The 18,958-nt window shown below is 41.1% G+C and overlaps 1 protein-coding gene and 1 long non-coding RNA gene across 3 annotated transcripts; one reads left to right on the top strand and one right to left on the bottom strand.

Annotated features, from left to right (window-relative positions):
* Window positions 1-605: 605 nt before the first annotated feature.
* On the bottom strand, window positions 606-12,630 carry lclat1 (lysocardiolipin acyltransferase 1). 2 transcript variants are annotated; one of them, XM_071497958.1, is made up of 6 exons: window positions 12,298-12,630; window positions 6,583-6,750; window positions 5,931-6,129; window positions 5,392-5,538; window positions 4,109-4,225; window positions 606-3,071 (listed from the first exon to the last, which is right to left on the bottom strand). In XM_071497958.1, the coding sequence occupies exons 2-6, from the start codon at window positions 6,748-6,750 to the stop codon at window positions 2,545-2,547; spliced, it is 1,158 nt and encodes a 385-aa protein (XP_071354059.1). In that variant the 5' UTR covers window positions 12,298-12,630; the 3' UTR covers window positions 606-2,544. The 2 variants fall into 2 exon arrangements, with proteins under 2 accessions (XP_071354059.1, XP_071354060.1); XM_071497959.1 differs by having other exon boundaries at window positions 5,931-6,286; window positions 12,298-12,629.
* On the top strand, window positions 12,600-17,530 carry LOC139632771 (uncharacterized). The gene is made up of 2 exons (XR_011693617.1): window positions 12,600-12,734; window positions 14,308-17,530. It is a non-coding gene; the product is annotated as an uncharacterized lncRNA (long non-coding RNA).
* Window positions 17,531-18,958: the final 1,428 nt, after the last annotated feature.

Genomic DNA, 18,958 nt, shown 5'->3' with positions numbered 1-18,958 from the left:
CTCCACATCCCGTTGCTAGGAGACAGGGGAGTCAACATTAGTTACTATGGCGACTGCACTTCACCTTCAAAGCTCCTGACCTTTTTAGTTGTCTATGGTAGACTAGAATGTATGTGTGTATGTGTATGTGTGTGTGTGTGTGTGTGTGTGTGTGTGTGTGTGTGTGTGTGTGTACAAAACAGACAAGGCAAACTATAGTCCTGGTGTTGTGTAACATGAGCGTTGAAGGTCTTGTTGACTCATTCACTGCAGTGTGGTGACTGTTACAGTACATTCTAGCTTAAAGCACTGCCAAGACAATGCACAAGATGCCCTGCAGCAACTAAAAATGTCAGTGTGAAAACATATCTTGAAGTAATGGGAGTGTTGCTCTATGTGAGTGGAATGATGAATGAAATCACAAAAACCTACTGTCACGATTCCTATGTAATGTAGTAACGCCACACTAATGTCGGCCACGTGTAACATTTTAAACTGATGATACTGTCAATCTAGTAACATGAGCTATTACAACATTTACCCAAAGACCTAATGAGTTGACAAGCAGCAGCAGTAAAGTCAGGTCATCATTTCCACCATTTAAAAACAATGTCTGGAAACATGAGTGAGTTGATATAGTGTATTTATTCAGATATATATTTCATCCTTTAAGAGACTGACTTTTAACAGTGTCCACTGTGTTTACCTGAGGACAGTGACTTTAAAGAGGTCCAGCATCGGCAAGTGATTGTAAAATGAACAACACAAAACAGCACAAGTGAACGAGTAATACATGTAGATTCTAGCTGGTTGAGGAGTTTCAGACGGCTTGAGGAAATGGATATAGTATCACGTTTGGTAAACTACAACATGCTGATGATAAGATTGTTAACACAGCTGATCACAGTGACTGGAAACAGCCCCTTTACACATTTAACTACAGGAGCTTCAGATTCATAGAAACAAGAAAGATGCTACAGCCACCTTTCTACTGTGTGGTCGACCATGAAAGACACTGATCTCACAAAACAGGGTTGAGGTGGACAACTAGATCACACACTGCACAGTGTTACTGAAACTGCTAAAGATTGTCCGAGACACAAACGTTCCCTGACTTACTCCCAGAATTAACTTGGTTTGAAATCGTATCGAGCTCAATGGTAAGGAGAGACAGTGGCTAAAAGTGTGGTTGAAGCGCAACTCCAATCTCGTTTCCATTTCTGTCCTTTTTTGGCACAATTGGAGAAGCTTTCTCAGCTGTCACTTGCTAATTGAGTTTAGCAGGCGCATCAATGCCAGTCCTCTAGAGTGACACAGGCAGAGGTGGGCATTACAGGGCTTTTTTGGATTAGGTTGAGTTCAGTGCCAGTTTTCCACTCCAAGTCTGGTCCTCTGTGCCATCCTGCACATCGAAGGGTAATGTTGTCCCAACAGGACATTCTTCCACCCCAGCACCACCCACATCCTGCCTCTACAAGGCATCCCTTCATTCCCATAAAGGGCACAAAGCTCATCTGCTTCTACACTTATCCAGACAAAAGATCTCAGTCAGATCTTTGACCTTGATTACTTGATTATTACAAACGTTGTCTCCGTGTAACTGCAGACAACCTTGCTAGTGGTAGGTGAATCTACCCTTTCCTGATAAGACAAGACTACATTCTGTTTGGTTACCTTTTTACATCATGTCTGCTTTTCTTACCTTTGGCTTTTATGTGCAAAAGCTACTTGAGCAAACAAGCAGAATAACATAATTTATGTTTCAAGACCCATACAAGTAATAAACATCACACAAATTATCTCTAAGGACTAACTGGGAAAATTAATTCCCCAATTTGTATAAAAGGGTAATTATACCCATTAAAGGTAAACAGTGGTACATATATACCTGTATACTCCTTAATAATCCTCTGGGAATTATATTTGTCCTTTCCTTTCCTTGCTGGAGATTATTAATGCAAATGGAGTCATTTAACAACTTCCATCAGTCTCATCCAGCAAACTACAGTGCTGATGTGAATATTGTTTAGAGTCAAGTCATCATATGTACAGGTGGTCTGTACTATGGCTCTGCTCCATAATTTATGACGCTGATATAAAACCAAGGGCAACATAGCATACAATAAAACCAGTTTCAAGGACATGGCAACAGTATAAAAACAAAAATACTAACAGCATTGTTTTGTGACACATCTCACACTGAGGTTTTGAACAAACAACCATAACACCAACAACATGAAACAGAAGCAAGCTAATTAACAGTGATTATACAAGAAGAGAAATACAGGGCAGTTGACACATCATGTATGATGAATTCCTTGAACCCAACACAGACAAATGCACAGAACATTCCTCTTTTTTTCTTCAACAGAAAGGTAAGCTCTCTCCACTGAAGCCATGCATAGGGGGTGCACTTATTACTCCCTTTCTAAGGCATGGAGCACCGGGTCCCTCTAAGGGATCCTCTAGCCCTCTGGACTGAACAGGCCAAGACAACAGAATCCTAAGTGTCCATGCTGACAACAGGTGGAAACCTTATTGTCCAGTCAACCCCGTCTTCCATCCTCACTGCATCTTCCCATCCACCACTTTATTTTTGTCACCCACGTCAGCAGCCATGGACTTCCAGTATCGATGGCAGGCCAACTCCAGCAGCTCCAGCCCTCCAACCAGCTTCTGCTGGGCCATATACACTGCAACCATGACCAGGAAATAGAGCCTGAATGGAGCCCACATCCACAGGCCAGTGAAGCACAGAGCAATGAAGCTACTCCAATACAGCAGTGAGGCGGCTTTGATCAGAGCCACTCGCAGCTCTGACTTACAAGGTGGCACAAGCGTAACACCGTCCCTGTCAAAGCCCCGGGGCTGGCCTGAGTAGAAGTCACGGAGACGGACCTCCTTCTCAGCCCAGCGTTCTCGACACCAAGACTCTAGGTCTGAGGATGAGGAGGGCAGTGAAGCCACTGTGTAGCGGCGGACGTGGAAGTGGATCTCACGGGGGAAAAGCCCCAAGATGAGGTGGCGTTCTGTCTGAGGGATGTTCTTGGGGTAGGCCACTGTAATATCATGGACGGCATCCAGGTTGTCTCCTAGGAAAATGGACACATTTAGAAAAACGGTATAAAGTTATAAAAAGGTAGCAAACTATTATAGTTTGATAAAAGATAAACAAGACATGATTTAGACTCCAAAAGTATCAACAGTCCCAAGCATAAAGACATGACACAACAGGGACACCTTTTCCTTCCACACTGGTTATACACAGTGTTAAGCACCATTCAAAAGCTCAGCTCTTAAGTCAAATACACATATACATCTAATAATCGAGGGGCTTAGAGCTTCATCTCCGCTCTGCCTTCAGAACTACTATGAGCTCTATACCACCATCAGTGAACTACAGTGCCCTTACAACACACAGGGATAGCTGAATGAGGTATCAAGTGGACAGGATGACACCTGCCAGCGCCTGCTCCTGCACAGCTCAGCTCTACAATGGTAAAAATAGAGCTCAGAGGGGCACAGTGGACTTGGACAAAGACAACATGCACAGCATGTCTGTCAGCGGTGCAAAGAGAGGGGGAGAGGAGAATTAGCTCAGTCTGATGACATCACACTGATTCACAACACCTGCTTGGTAGAGTTAGTGCCCTGCTCAGCATCCAGGGCGGGTGGGGTTTGAGACAGCAGGGCCAGAGGTGGTATTTAAGAACTCTGGAGGGCTGCCAGAATTAGCTCATAGGGAAACCTGAGAATCTCAGGGGTGCTGTAATGGCTGGCAGTAGGATGAAGCATAGGTCTGACACTTGGAAAAATAGCAGGTATGATCCCCCCTCTACAAACAGTGTCAGTGGAATAACTACAGTCATTATGATAGCTCGTAATTTTCCCTTGGTTATGCTGATGAAACATTTCCTCAATAATGACAGCCTTTGTGTCCTATTTATTTCCTTTGCAACCAAATAATGCTAATCTTCAAAAATGAATAACATAATAGTACATGACTGCTGTTTGACTGCTAAGCAACTACAACATTTTAAGCAAATTTTTAAGTGGATTGTTATTGTTAACAATGTTTAATGTAGGCATTATATGATATCAGAAACTGTTGGTGTGGATCACAGCTCACCTTTACGTAGTCTGTCCACAATAAAGGTGAATCCAGTGGTCCGGGGATGCAGCACATACTCAAATTTCGGCAGGCTGTTCTGGGCAGCAAACACATCACTCTTTGCTCTTGTATTTTCTGTAGGAGACACAGGTACTGAGAAATTAAACATCTGGCAGCTACAGTCACCAAAGAAGTGATTAGAAGTGATACATGTTAACTACTACTTTGTGTTACAAATGTCACAAAAATAACACTAGTATTATATAAACAGCAGTAATAATAATAATAATAATAATAATAACAACCTTGGTTACGGGATATGACTGCATTTATGAAATACAATCCTCCAGTGACAAACACTTACACATTTGTATAAACCACAGGGGTACATAAACACAGGAAAGATGAGTGTTTATTAACCAAACAATTCCTCAGGAACTTGTTGCAGGAACATGTAAACTATATCATGACTCATCAGTCATATTATGCAACAAGTAGCTCCTTCGCACAGTCATGTAGTAGAAAAGAACTATGGATGGAACTCTGTTGATCAGGCCTCTGCTCTCCCAGGGAGACAAATATCTAACTTGTCCTTCTTAGACAATCTTTCAGTCAATGCACATAAGCTTCAAAATGGTTCAATTTGCTGAGGGGCCTTACGTGCATCCAGAACCTGATCCTGTGGATGGAGGTCTGTATGTGTGCTTCTAGAATAAGTATTAGGGAGTAAAGAGCAGGCCAACTCCATATAAGACATCAGAACATACTGTATACATCCTCTTGCGTCAAATAAAGCTTTGAGGGTTTAAGAGGCTTAAATACAGACGCGTGCACATGCAAACACATACATGCACAAGTGCAAACACAACATCAATAGTGAAACAATCTTTAAAGCCCTAAAGCTGCTGGCCAATTATGATGTAACTACACTGGACCCCTCATGACATCATAATATGTAAAGAGAAGTTAAGCTTCCCCTAGAAAAGCTACTCGGGACTTTGATTGGCTTAATTATGATCCGGAAGGGCTTTAGACACCGGTGTCACTATTGCTTGGATTGTAAGATCAGAGCATTCTTGCACAAATGACTGCGTGGGGTGTGTGGCAAGAGATTTGGCTATGCCTTATCACTCTGAAATTGTGTTTGCATAACAGTGTCAGTGCAAAGGCGTAAGACAGGTGTAGGGTCACACTGAACTCTAGAAACTTGGTTGGTGGGCAACACATTCTGAGAATAACAACTGAAAATGTGGGCAAATTGTCGTATGCATGGATGGAGTGATGCATTCTCAACTTCTCACCAGTGAGGTCTGTGCCCTCTGGGAACAGCAGCAGCTGCAGAGGCTCTTTGATGTCACAGAAGTAGTCCAGCATGTTCTCCAAGTGTTTCTTGTCCTGCTCCCAACGACGCTGAATAAAGACAAAGCAGGCCACCTGCATCGCCCAGCCTGAAAAATAGAAGATTCAAAGTCTTTACATGTGTAATTGATTACTTCTCATGTGCAACTGATTCTGACAGACTTTTCAAAGCAGGCAGAAAACAATGTTTCCCAGGAAACGTCCTTATGAGACCTGAGACTGGGCCTTTTGCATCAGCGTACCTCAGCCTCTGTAATTGAGCCTGGTGAAACCAGCATCTTCTTCCAGGAAAAAAATATTGCTCTGAATTTGCATGATACTGTTCCTCTATTATATTTAGACTGTTGTCATTATTTGAATGATTTTACCTCCTCCTCTTATAATTGCTTTGCAATAATAAAATACTATCTAAAGCACATTAGCATGCAGAGGTGTGCAAGTATGATAGTATGTATAAGAAGGGCACCAACTGAATACCCACCAAAGCCAGGTACAGCCTTGAGGGCGGCCTTGAGGCAGATCTTCTCCAGACGAAGGTAGCTGTACCTGAGCAGACAACACCAAAGGAACATCCAGTCCAGACGCGTACGGTGGTTCATGATGATCACGCTGCGCTCCCCCGGAATGAAGCCATCACCTGTTATTACCACCTTCACCCCAAATACCAGCTCTAGCAAGGACTATAGAGGGAAGGGTTGTGGGGATAGATATAGAATAAAAGATAAAGTGCAAGGGGAGGAAGAATGGAAAGAACAGTGAGGGTGACAGATTGAGAAAAAAATGGAGAGGTGCAAGATCAAGGGGAGAAAAGAATGATGTAGAGGAAGAGAGGAGGGGCTGGGAAGAGCAAAAGTGGTAAGATGAATTGAAGAGAGAGAAAAGAGTCAGACGAAAATATATAAATAATGCCATCAACCTGCGGGGTCACTGTAAACAAGATTTGCGTAACTGATCTCAAGGGCAATCTGGATAAATTAAGTGTACTTCTGACAAAAATAAAATCTGATTAAATAAGGAGGCATAAGTAAGGCAGCGATCGTGCAGATTATCGTGACCGTGTCACGCACAGGTAACTTAAGATCATCTGGCACAGACAGGGACAGGCTTAGTAAAGGCTAGGCTGGTTTACACACCACAGGCAGGGTGAGCCAAGTAGCCACTATGCGATCAGTTATCCAGCGGTACCAAGCAGGAGACAGAAGCATCAGGGGCAAAACTGGACCCAGCATGAAGACACTTCCAAAGAAACTACCCAGAAACAGGGTCACCACAAAGTACAGGCCTCGCACCGACACAGCCATCTGTGGAGAGATGAATGAGACAAGATTAGCCTGAACATAATTCACAGCTAGATAAATCAAATGCATCAAAGCCTGGGCTGAAGTTGTTGTGTTAAGAAGGGAATTTAAAAAAAAAATATGTTTATGGAATTTATTCCTGACTTGTATCTCCACTATGGAAAGGAGCTGAAGTGGAGCAACTGTGTAACATGAAACAAACAGGATTATCAACACTCTCATCAATAGCAAAGCCTGCTGTTCTGTTGTTCTTCTGACATATTTTCCCACAAACAGTGGAAAATCCAGGGCAGACATTCCTGGTGTGGAATGTAAATAGAACCTTTCTGACTGTGGGTAACAAATTGTGGGTGCATGGTCACTAAATCAAGTGTGGCTGTGGCTTTGAAATGATTTACTGAACGTACACTCCTTATACTTGCGTAAACTTCGAGCCACATTTTCTGACATTCTTGACATAAAACATGAAATATCACAACTATATCCACCTAAGCTTTAAAATCTTGTTAGTAACTTTAAACTGGAAATTTCAACACTGGCTGCATTTTCATTTTCTCAATAAAACTACTATAAAATGGGGCTAAGTGACAATATACACTCACTGTGCACTTTATTAGGAACACCATGCTAATACTGACTCCCTTCGCTCTTAAAACAATCTCAGCTCCTCATGGAATGGATTCAACAAGATGTTGGAAACATTCCTTTGAAATACTGGTCCATGGTGACATGTTGACATAATTTCTGCTGATTTGGCAGCGGCACAGTCATGCTACCAATCCCCTGTTCTACCACATCCCAATGGTGTTCTACTGGATTCAGATCTGATGACTGAATTTCACTGAATTCATTGTGAAACCTTTTTGAGAAGAGATCAAATTTTTTCCCCCATCCTGATGTTTGATGTGAACATTAATGGAAGTTCCTGGGCTGCATCTGCATGATTTTATTCACCGCACTGCTGCCACATGATGGTTAATCACACAATTAAGCAGGTGTACATGTTTCTAATAAAGGCCTGTGAGTGTATACCATTAGCTGAATGTGCCGTCTGCGATTCTGCCATACTGTTGTACTGTACTATTTTGCTATTCCATGATAGCCTTCACTTCTATCTCTCAGTTTCAGTTTCTCAGATTTTCCAAAAAATCTACGATGTGACAATCTATATTGATAAATAGATATCAAAATTACTGGGTGAGGCTGAACAATAACCCCCCCCCCCCAAAAAAAAAAAAAAAAAAAAATTTAAGATTATTTTTTAGATATTAATGAGTCACAATTTCAGTTGTAATGCTCAGGTTTGCTTTTCATTTTCACTAAAAGAAATATACACATTGATGTGATTTTTGTTCCCTTATATCTGGAAAATTAGATTTATAAGTTGGGGTATCTCTGTAACACTACAATGCTTCATTTATGGTATGTTGTGACACATTTTACCTTTATCAAAAAAACTGCAGCTCCTGCAATTTGGATATTGCACTTGCCCATATTGCGATTTCGATAATATTTCGATTCCTTGTTCAGCCCTATTACTGGGATACAGGTTTTCATCCATACTGATCAATCCTCCCTTGAACAGTCCAGGAAGTATGGTGATAGTCTCTAACCAAGTACCATCAAAAGCAAGAATATAGAGGATCATACTCTGACTTGCAATGGACATTTTTAATACAACTAGCTGTTTTAATTAATTGCGGCCATTTAAATCAGAAATTTCTATGGTGAAAGAATGCCAAAAGCTATGGAAGCTATCTCTGAATGCCAGCAATCGTGGTATATGGAGTGAAACTAAAAATTAAATAACAAACTTATGAAGGTACAACTGAACTTTATTGTGCTTTGATAAAGACATGAAAGATTTTATAACAACCTTAGTTGGATAACTACATTATGATCAATTACAGGCCCACACAACAATTATCATCATGCTAGCATGACTAGGCAATATTAAAAAACAGCTGATGTAACAATTTATTTGAAATAAAACTACATACAAACTGCATAGACATCATTGTTTTGGATGAAAGTCAATGGAAAAATATCTAAGTAGACTGGACACTGCTTAAGCAAGTTCATAAGAGTAGCTGCAACATAGCAGAAATAACTGGTGAGGGAAGAGAAATCAACCTGTAATCTTTCTGAAATTCAAAACCGAGTAACAGGACCTTCAATTGTCCATGACATATCTGATAAGTTAAAGGGGCTCATCTGGGCATACCAATGGGGATGCCTTGTCATTTCAATGACATCAGTGGTGACCACTTCAGCCTACAATGGTAATGTTACACATGTGGAATATGTCACTCATGAAAATCCCAGCATTACTATGGTACGCCTGACAGTGGTGTTTAAACTTGATTGACTGCTCATCTTGTTGCACCTGCTTTGCTGTACTTTATTAGTACACAAAGTTTGGTGACCTAGTGTAGTTCTTTAGTATAGCTCCACCAAACCCAAGAGGACGTCTAATTAGCCACAACTTAAAACCTGTGTTGGTGTGAAGGGCCTTTAAAAAGGTATCCAAATAGCCAGAAAAGTCAACCTAAGTGATCAAAAAAGACCAATTTATTTCCATTTAGTCAAACCAAAAGACTAAAATCCAGGGCAAAGGGATGAAAAACACACTCACAAAGGTCAAACTGCCCTTGAGCAAGTCATTTAAATGTCAAATGTTTTGATGCGCTGCACTTTTACATGCTGAGACACTTGAAGGGCTATGTAAATACACTTCATTTGACATTCTTGACAGTGAACATTGTCTATTCATGTAAGTTCCATCTGCATCTACTTTGTGTGACAAATAGGATACATATTCAGAAAGAAATGTTTTTAAAAATGCAACATTTTTAAAACAACCTAAGCAAAGGGTTAAGATTCCCTCATCAAGAACCAGTTGATTACTAGTAAGTCCCCTGAGGTGAAGGTTAAAAGGAGAAATACAATGAGTCTTGATCTAATTACATCCTGGCCCTGCTGACACAGAGAATCAGAGCTGATGCTGCAAGGAGCTATTTCATCCAGCAGGTGTTTTCTTCTCTTATATGAACTGCGGTTCACACCTTTCCACCTCAATTACTATTATGATTGTGCAAGCCTTTGGTTCAGACTACCTGCCCCCAACACACCTATCATCTTGCGCTCCTTGACAACCTCTGCGGCACCATGACGCAGCAAGTCTCGCGGCAGCAACCAAAGTGGCTGAAGGTGCATTTAAAAAGTGCAACTGTGTTCGCGTGCATGATTACGCTGGCAGTAAGGGTTTAAGGGTTACTGGCTTTAACAACGGAAAATGTGAGGCAAGAGAGAGGTGAGGAAACAGGCTTGCTCAGCACAACTGCCACAATTATGCTATGTCCCCACACACACAAAAAAAACACACCCTTGGGTGGCTGCTGGAACAATCAGGCAAGCCAATTCATACGTGCACCAAAAAGACATGACCCACCTGGAGCAAGAAATGTGAGAAGTGAATGGAATTATGAAGATTAAAGTGTTAAATAAACATGTTTTTCTCCTGCTTGGCGTGGGCACCAGGGACCTGACACTATTTATGTAAGGCATCCACGGAAACGCTTTTGTTTTCATACTCCAAGGCTAGTACCCCTTGTGAGTTTGATTTACTCCCATCCATCTGGGTTGGTTTAACATTTATTTAATCACCATAGTAATGATCCTGAAAGCACTTCCCCAAACACACCACCACAGGCAATGTACAGCATACTCCTCATAGTCCAAGTCTGAATTCTCTGGCAATCCTTTTGCATTCCTCGCTTTAAGCCAAGACCAGACATCCCAACAGAGAAAAGCAGAGGGAAGAGGTCAAGCATGTCTAGGCTAAACAGTGTGCTTAAGTGGTGTGTGTGTGTGTGTGTGTGTGTGTGTGTCTGTGTAAAAGACAGAAGGAGAGAGAAGAGACAGAGGAAGGAAGAAATAGATGATTAAACTGCAAATAGATTTAAGGTCAAGTCTATTTCTTAAGGGCACTTGCAGAGACCAAAACCTCCTCCAAAACCACTCTTCAATTTGGTATGACCCAACAACTATCACTAATTTTTAAAACTGATTCAATTTCTTGACTTGGCTAACTTACATAACATTTGGATATCCTTTTGACAAACAGATGGAACACAGTAAGACTGCATGGGACACTTCTAGAGCTGCAACAAGACTCAGTTAGACAACTATTTCGATCATCAACACATTGTTTTAGCACAAATTCTGAAGCTGTTTAAACTTCTTACATAAGATGATTTTCTGCTTTCCTTTAGTATATCTGATAGTAAACTGAATATTTTGGGGTTTTAAGCTTTTGGTCGAAAAAATAAGAAATCTGAATACATAATTTTGGGCTTTGGGAAATTGCAGTGGGCACTTTCATTATTTTCTGACTTTTTACGGACAAAACAATTAATCTGGAAAATAGCCAACCAACTAATTAATAATGAAAATAACCTTTAGTTGCAGCTGAATAAACTATGTGGACAACTGAATAAAATATGCTAGGCTTAATAGAGTGAGATGTTGATATTGTCATCAAGTTGGATATAACTTTTCCCTCACAATGTCCTTTAGTGTCACTGACAACAAGTCTTTTTATTAGATCAGGTGGAAATTTTGATTATTTAATTTTGATCACATACTGTCTGGCACACTGTCTGACATTATCTGAGTGTATGAGTCTGAGTCTGAATTAGCCCCAAAAGCCTATGGACAAACAGTGAGTGTGGGATCAGGGTGACTGCGTCGTGTCCCTTCACAATCTACCATCTCGATAAATTCAATAACTGTGATTAAATCAACCCCTATTAGGAAACGCGGACTGAATAGACCCCGCCTCATAGATGCAATCTAATCAAGAAGTAACTAATAAGTCATTATTTACCGTACACACATTTTCCACTATCCAAGGGTGGGGCAAAGAAAGATCAAGGACATCAGACAGACAGTTTAGCCAAAGTTTAACTTTAAGTTATGTGGTTACACAAACTGGCCTTAAACGAGATGTGCCACGTCCTGTCTGTAAATAATCATCCTTTCGGTTTGCATGTTGCGTCGTCAATAATTACTTGACCTAGCCTTACACGCAAATAAGCCACAACCTTAGAGATTATTGTGAGATACGTGTGCAAGACAGGATGCAAAGGTGATGTTAACGTTATGAGAGTATGTCCACCTGGTTTATTAATGCTCACAGCAGCATTAATAAACGTTATCATCTGAACACTATAACTTTGAAACTTATCACTCAATAATAAAGTTGTGCTGTCCGCCTATTGAGTGCATATTACGTTCACAAGGAAAAATCAGTCGACAAGGCTGTCTGCTGTCGGTGTAATCGACTGCTGCAGTGCAGGTTATATTTACGCTAACTGCTATTAACAATCAGGCTGACACAAACAACGTGAATGCTAACATAGCATGCCAAGCCTAACGTTAACATAAACCACAAGCTATCACGTTAGCCGACGTTATCTTGCTCATTTCGCTAATGCACCAACTACTGTCGGACAGTTACCACGTACTGTTGGGTGACAGCATACCCACCTTTAGTGTTTTCCCTCCAGAATCACAGTTTGTTTGGGATGAGCTAGCTACGTTAGCTCCAGTAAGTCCAAACACGATTGGTCGGTTGCGACATAGCAAGTCAGCAAGCTAACTAGCAGCTTGCTAATGTGAGCTAACTATCGAGGCTTATCAGCAACTGTGTTACCAGACGCTCGAGCTGACGCCCTTCCCGAGATATCAGCTGAGCCAGTCACGGAGCCACGACAATTTCGCCTTCTTTCAATGTCTTCACTTAGTATGAACTGCATCAGAGGTGTAGCCGCCTTGCCGTTTTGCTAATGCGACCTCTCAACTTGTCACCTTTCACCTGCCCTCTCAGCCAGACACCAACAGGAGGCGCTGTCTGTGCAAGCTGCGGCCATCGACCCGGCGACGGCAAAACCGCAGACCCGGCATGTGAAGCAAAATTAGCCGAGGTGTGTATGGAGGTGTGCCGTGTAGGTTTCACATGCTAATAGTGACTGTGTTTGGTGCATTTGTCATATTTTAACAGTAGTCAAAACACCTGCACGCATAAAGTTTAAGTGTAAGGGGCACAGGGAGAGAGGTGGACAATGGGGAAAAAGAGTCCATGCATGTAGGCCTGTAGTGGAGGAAGTGTTCAGAACTTTAAATGAGCAATTCCACAATGTAAAAATACTCCATTAGAAGTAAAAGTCCTGCATTCAAAATGCTACTGAAATAAGAATGTAGAATTTTTATTTGCAAAATGTACTTATGCAATGACCTTTGTATTATATATTATTTGATTATTAAGATTACAGATGCATCAATGGCTGAGCAGCATGTGTGTTACTGCGGCTGATGGAGATGGTGCTAGCTTTGAACTATTTTACGCTATTGGGAATATGCACCATATTCTATAATTTAACCACAAGGTAACCTGCAAAGTAAATTGTAACTATACCTGTCACTAAATGTAGTGGAGTCAAAATTACAATATTACCCTTCAAAATGTAGTATACAGAAGAGGAATGACAATAAGTAAGTTGTAAGTATCTAATAATTGTACCTAAGTAAAAACACCTGAGCCTTTCAACCACAGTAAATAATGAACAAAATAATCACACAAGATAAAGTCAGAAATCCTCAAATAGGTGTGGGCAAAAAAAGTTCATTTAGCACAGTTAATCCACCACAGCATCACCATTTAAATGAACCTTTTGTAGAATTTCAGTAATTTGTCCAATAACTAATTAAACACTATCCTTTTAATCACTAACGCAGGTTAACAATGAACAAGACAAGTGTAGGACAGTACACTGAGAAGAAGTTCATCATTCATACCCTTTGTTTTAAAGAGTGAATAAGCAGCAGGCTTCACATTATGTCAACAGACCCTTCTTCATTTCAGGAAGTTTACCCTCTGTAGTTGCCTAAATGTGTCTAAACGCTAATAAGCATACCTGTAGTTCATACCTCTCTTTTACAACTACTTTTGTGGTCACTTATCCTCTTTTCAGCCCTTGAGAGGTTTTGCTCATGTTGCATTGTTCCGGCCAACGATCCCCCATGTTAATAATATGTCAGAACTCATTCAAATCTCAAACATGGTATTGATGATATACTTCTTGACTTGGGTCACCCAGCATAGCCTTTTAAAGTAGTGTAAATCCTAGCATGTGTCATTTGTTTCTTTTACCCACAGTTATGAGCTGCTCTACTGTTACAAATTACCTCAGCATTCAGTGATGTGTGAGTGCGTAGATTGGTCAATGTGTCTGAGTGTGTCCAAGCATGTACTCTCTTGTGTGTATGCGTGTGTGGTGAGTGAGGTAGGGAAGGAGTGACAGACAGGGTAAAAGAGAGAGTGCACTTAGTCAAACTCAAGACTTTTCCATGACCTGCTCCCTATGGCATGCACTCTATCTGAGAGACTGAGTGAACTATATAGCTTTATCAGTATAAACTTCTCAAGGGTCAACGCATCACTTCAGAGGGGAACGGAAAAACTTTGCTTTGAAACAAGCTCTCATTTTTTTTTTACAGTTCTGTGCCAACTCACCTTCAAAAGAGAAGCACATCCGCATGATTAATGACGCCTGTCCAAGATAATTTAGCAGAAGCAATGTGATCGGGTATTCCTAATCATATTCCCTTTTAGTATTCCAAATATCTGAGCCTTCTGCTAAGAATCACAGTCATTTTAATCCATGAAAAACAAAAAGGAAAAAAATGGCTGCAGTTATGTTTTCCTGATAAAGACGACATGGGAGGTAAGCCAAGTTAAATGCAACTTGTTTTACAGGAAAGGTTCGGATCAATTTACCAGATAAATGTAGAGACCACAGAGACATCAATTCATGGAAGACATGCCTTTCCACTTATGTAAGTTCATTTGAGAGAGTGACATTTTTCCGGCATTGTACACTGTGTTTAGGTTTATTTTGAATAGAGTCTATTGATAGCACTCTAACAAGGCTTTATTGAAAAAAAAAGAACTCATCTAGTTTGCTTTTTTAAACATTCTTGCCTCTAATGACCTTGTGTGCTTTTTTTGGTAGTTCAAAGAGGGGGCATGGATGATTTAACTTGAGTCTTCTTCTCTTTCACTTCACTTCCTCTTCACGTTGATGGCAACGCCTCACCCTCGCACTTGTAACAGCACATGACATTCCCATCTTTTTTGCTGTTAACTCCAGTTTTGCATCCTAATTTCTGTGAGTTTATCTCCATCTGTGTCTCAGGTCCTGTCCGCTCTCTCTCTCTTTCTTCCCTTTTTCCACCCTCATCTCGAAGCAATAAGGAGCAGAGTGGCGGGGCCATAAGCTGTCTATTTATATCAACAGCAGCCTATGGAAGAGCAGCAGCCTGTGGCTTAGCACATTAACACACAAAAGTACAGTATAAAGCGGATGCCAGCAGATTTGTATTGATCAAAGCTTTAAAAGCTTGAGAATGAGATGGAGATGTATCTTACATCACCCTGTTAAATAGAAAATGAGTCCCCGGGTGCTCAGACTGATCCATCCAAATATGTGCTATAGCTGTGAGTCCAGCAGTTGCATTATGTCTTCAAAGGCTGGTCTGCAGACGTGCAGGTACGGAGAGCAGTTTGGCAGAGCGTTGAGCGTGCTTGGCTCTGATTAATTGTGAAGCTGTGGAGGCTTTGTTTTGAATAGCAATCACTACTCTGAGGTCCTCTTTTCTGGATCGGTCTATCACACGGCGCTGTGGGGTTTTCAAATGTCAAATACATTCAGGGAAAGGACACAGTACAGCGAAATGATTTGCCTCATTGACTTCCAGAGGTCTCATGCAAGTTTTTCCATGCATGTTGTTTGTAATGTCATTGGAAAGTACATTATGAGGGCATGGTGACACCAAACAAGTTCCAGAGTGTCATTTTTGCTATGGCTGCATTTACTTTATCTCTCAAAGTCTTATCTAAGTTGCCCACCAAGAGAGGCAATCTCTCTTTAATCTGTGATTGACCCACGTTACAATGTAGGTGTTCTCTGTCCTGTACCTCCTCAACATCCCTCTTTTCCCTTCGCTGACTCCTTCACCTTTTAATCCTCCCTCCTTGTTGTATGCCTCTCAGCGTGTCTTATTCTAGCTCTTCTCCTGTTGACAGTGCCAGATATGTGTCCACGCTTGGTGGGCCGTCTCCAGACAGGTTATAAATAACTAGCAGGGTTTTTGCTTCATGTCCTGAGAGCTCTACTTTCTTCTCACACTTGAGGAACCATGGGAAAAGAATCTTTCCCTTACGCACATGGCACTCATAATAACAGATACGGTTATACATAAAACCTCCAAGCACATGCGCCCGTTTGCATGCTTTGCACAAACACACAGACACACAGTTATGCATGCACACACAGAGTAAACCTTGGTGGCTTATACAGTAAGGTTGCGGTACTAAAATAGCTAGGTTATAGGAACAGGGGCACTGTTTGTAATAAAATGTTAACTTAAATTACATAACCTGCACTGTGGGAATGCAGAGTACATTTCTACTGTCATGTAAGTATGGGAAACTTGCTGAAACAACAGAATGGGATGAAAGTCTGGGACAGCGAAAAATAGAAAGAACAAGAAAACAACTGCATTAGAGAGAAAAGTAAAATGAGGGGAGGGAGTGGAAAAAGAGTTCATCGGATAAGCATTATTTTTCTCCTCTTGACAGACAATACAGGAGGAGGAGGGGCTATGTTATGGGTACATGAAGGGGTTGGTGTGAGTTTATGTGTAGAGGAGTGACAGAGAAACAGTGTTAATGCGGACTATAGCTGGGAGTCAGGCAGAATTCAGGGGTTGGCAGGTCATACTCTGCCGACACACTGGGATCAGCAATGGGATTGTTTCCATTGGAAAGAATTCCAAGAATGAGCTAGAAGAGCTATCAGTGACTTCACTCAGAGGACTCTGACAACAGTTTTAATACACGGCCAGGCACACACGCTCTCGCACACATTTGAAGATACTGCGTCTCATGCCAACGGTGGTGTGCCAGACACTCTCCGTTCCCCTGTGTCACAGAGTGCCTACTCATCTTTGCCAGCTGCAAAATGAATGCTGTCACCTCTGACCACCAGCAGGGCAGCCAATTAGCACATTTACAGAGTAAAGACATAACTTTTATATAAGTGGTTAAAATCTTTAGTGAAGTCAACAAAAGGGAGCATGTTCCCAGCTTTTCTTGTTACACAAAATTGCCACCAATAAATAAACAACAATTGAATTTAAAGCAAGGAAAAAACATCTGTAGGACGTATTTATTAATAGGTGGACATTTTGGGAAATGTGATTATTCACATTCCTGCTGAGAGTTACATAAGAAGATTGATAACATACAAATATCAGTATGGTAAATGTAAAGTCAGAGCCAGTATGTGGTTAGCTTATCTTATCTTAGCTTATCTTAGTTTATTTATAGGGATCAAGATTTAACATTAATTAGTGAGCTTTAGATGTGTTTCGTTACCTTTCTGATGCTATACAGGTTAGTCCACCCTGCAAAGCCAGACTAGCAGTTTTCCCATTTACAGCCTTTGTGCTAAGCTAAGCTAGCTGGCTGATAGCTCCAGCTCCATATTATCAAACAGACATGAGAGTTCATCAAACTACTCATCTAATTCTCAGCAGCAAAGCAAATAACTTTTTTAACACTCAAAAACTCACCTAATCTTAGTCCTTATCAGGACTGTGTGGTTGTGGTTTGATTGTGTTCATATGGCTCCCCATTAGTCATAGAAAGAAGATGAAACCAGAAGACTGGAACCATGAGGTTTAAAATTGTGGGACTGAAGGAGTCTAAGATGACTGTGCGGTCAAAAACAATTATTTTATGAATGTGAAAATTATGTAGAACTCCTGTCAACATTTCTCTCAGTTCCTATTCTTAGTTTTTAGTGCTTCAATCAGGTGTGAAGGGCCGAAGTCAATTTTAATTACTGGTTATAGCTGAAAAGTCTTCAATTGCAAAGGTAATGAACCCGAGTTAATCAGATGAGAAGTGGCTGAAGCAATATAAGAGCTACTCAAAATGTCTTAAATGCCAAGGGATGATGCTCCAGGACTTGCTGTCATATCTCCTTTAGCCTAAAAAATACAGGGCTTTTCTTTATTAAAAACTGAAGCTTATTGCTTTCTCCAGCAATATTTGAAAGACAACAGAAAGTTCAGAGGTTTCTGGCTGACGTCACGTTATTGCGTAGCTGGATGCGAGTTTGGTCAGTCTCTCTAAGGACTGAACTCTGTCCTTTCCTAACTTCTTATGAGTTCTTCTTTCCATGATCTCATGGCTTTTTCCACTGAGATCAAGGGACAGTCATTAAGAAAGGGACAAAGGACATTCATTTTCAAGCCTATTCAGAACTAGCCACAGCCCCCCAGGCCAGACACACTCACTGCTGCTGACCACCATTATCAGCTGGGGGGTATTAATAACTCTTCATGCTCAAGTTTTTCCAGGAAGAAGGAAGCAGGATAGAATGTCAGTTCATTGTTCTCCTTCCAGGAAGTGACTATAAGGCCCTTAAAGAACCACCTTGGCCAATCTATGGGGCCCTTGGCCCTTAAAGGCCCTACCACAGCAACTCTGATGGACTATTCCCGGTACAAGGCAATCAAACTTGACCTAGTGGGTCACTAATACAGTACATAGCAGCAAATCACCTGAGAGGTTTCCATTGTAACAGTGATCAGAAAGCTTTCTGTTTATTCCTGTAAAATCCCCCAGTTCCCCATTAAGGCTTTTCCACTCAACCACATTTTATTAGTCTTGCATCACTGTGGTGAATGTTTATGGGTAGAGCGTGAGGAGCTGCTTCCACAGCCTTTTATACCCTCTGCTATCTTTAATACTTCTGTAATTGTAAGGGCTCTAAAAGAGTGGTAGGTCAAACCAATGTTCTCCATATTGCTGATGGCATCATTTAATATTTTAAAGATGCACTGTTTTAAGAATGTAGAAATTAAAGCTGTTCAGTGTTAAGGAGTAAGATGTTTATAACTAGGAGTGAGACTGTGCTCATTCGTGTGCAAGTTGAAGGCAGGAAGTAGCATGTGGCCTGCTCTCGCTTCTATATATACACGTATTTGATACAGAATCTCTCTACGAATACAGATGCATGTATGTGAGAGGTGCCGTGCAGGAAGCAATACTGCTTTTTGTCTAACCACTGCAGGTGAA

This window comes from Trachinotus anak, unplaced genomic scaffold (assembly GCF_046630095.1).
Source record: "Trachinotus anak isolate AG129_WGS33_773 ecotype Australia unplaced genomic scaffold, CSIRO_AGI_Tana_v1 ptg000015l, whole genome shotgun sequence".
In the NCBI taxonomy this organism is placed as follows: domain Eukaryota; kingdom Metazoa; phylum Chordata; class Actinopteri; order Carangiformes; family Carangidae; genus Trachinotus; species Trachinotus anak.
This window is presented reverse-complemented; position numbering and strand designations above follow the sequence as displayed.

Excerpts from the sequence above, each read along its gene's own strand:
- lclat1 (XM_071497958.1), bottom strand. The coding sequence starts at position 6,750 with ATGGCTGTGTCGGTGCGAGGCCTGTACTTTGTGGTGACCCTGTTTCTG. Across the intron at positions 4,226-5,391 it reads AGAGGGCACAGACCTCACTG|AAAATACAAGAGCAAAGAGT; the intron begins GTGAGAAGTTGA and ends TGTCTCCTACAG. Across the intron at positions 3,072-4,108 it reads TGTGGACAGACTACGTAAAG|GAGACAACCTGGATGCCGTC; the intron begins GTGAGCTGTGAT and ends CCATTTTCCTAG.